A 947-nucleotide genomic window follows, 5' to 3' on the forward strand; every position below is an offset into this window, starting at 1 on the left:
AGGCCACGTCGCAGAGCCAAGTCACATGGCTGAACTGCACGATCATGATCAGCCGCCACTTCCTTGACACTGCAGCTGCTGGTGGTGGAGACCCCGCAGCCGCCCACGAGGACCGATGCAAGGGCATCGGAAACCTTATCTCCGCGGCAAACCGTACGACAGCCAGCCTGACCATCGGAATGGCCATGGCGTCCTTCAAGTTGGCAGGACACGATCGTGCCGAACGTTTCACGAAACGTTCGAGACCACGTATGAGAACACATTCCTGAGCACAGGCCTGTTCATGGCCATTGTGCTCCGGGATGACCATGACAACATCAACAGCTTGGAAGCAGCAGCTGATACCCTACTGGTTTTTCACAATGACAATCCGGAGCAGCCGGGTGCTGCTGTGACGGCTCTGACTCACTACCGTCAACGTGGCTCAGAACTGGATGGAATCGAGTGCAGCCCGTTCATTCACCCCACTCGCCGACACCACACCGGACGACATCACCTCCGCCTGCGAAGCCGTCAATGCGGCTTTCACGGCAGATCTGCATGTAAAGCTGCAGGGCACGGATCTGACCATTGCGAGCCTTGAGAACGTCTGCAAGATCGTTACCATGCGCTGAGACTGCGAACCTAGAAATGTTTGTGTTCTTTCACATCTGCGAATCAATTTGATGCTCAGGCTTCGAATTAAAGTTATCACATGCCTGCTGTTGTGTGATTGTGCAACTTCTTACATGGCAGCCTGCGGTGAGGAACTGCCTCTCTTGCTGTTATGGGTCGTTGCTGTTGGATGCCGGATGTGAACCTCGAGAATGCCTTCTGCTACGACACTGCTGGCTGTGGCTTGCTACTAAGCCACCCTCCGTCACAGATGTAATGTAACTGAGTCCACGCCACTGCTTCCCCACATTAATACCGTTCTCACCTATGCACCACACAGCACCTACACACCA

General features: G+C 54.5%; 1 protein-coding gene across 1 annotated transcript in view; it reads left to right on the top strand.

Moving 5' to 3' along the window:
* The window catches only part of VOLCADRAFT_101107 (uncharacterized protein), a gene marked incomplete at both ends in the record, with an annotated part of 5670 nt that extends 5056 nt beyond the window's left edge, over positions 1–614 (top strand). Inside the window, one exon of the mRNA XM_002959559.1 lies at positions 429–614. Within this exon, the coding sequence (XP_002959605.1) occupies positions 429–614 (186 nt within the window). The remainder of the gene's footprint in view (positions 1–428) is intronic.
* Positions 615–947: the final 333 nt, after the last annotated feature.

This window comes from Volvox carteri (genome assembly GCF_000143455.1).
Source record: "Volvox carteri f. nagariensis unplaced genomic scaffold VOLCAscaffold_367, whole genome shotgun sequence".
Taxonomy (NCBI): domain Eukaryota; kingdom Viridiplantae; phylum Chlorophyta; class Chlorophyceae; order Chlamydomonadales; family Volvocaceae; genus Volvox; species Volvox carteri.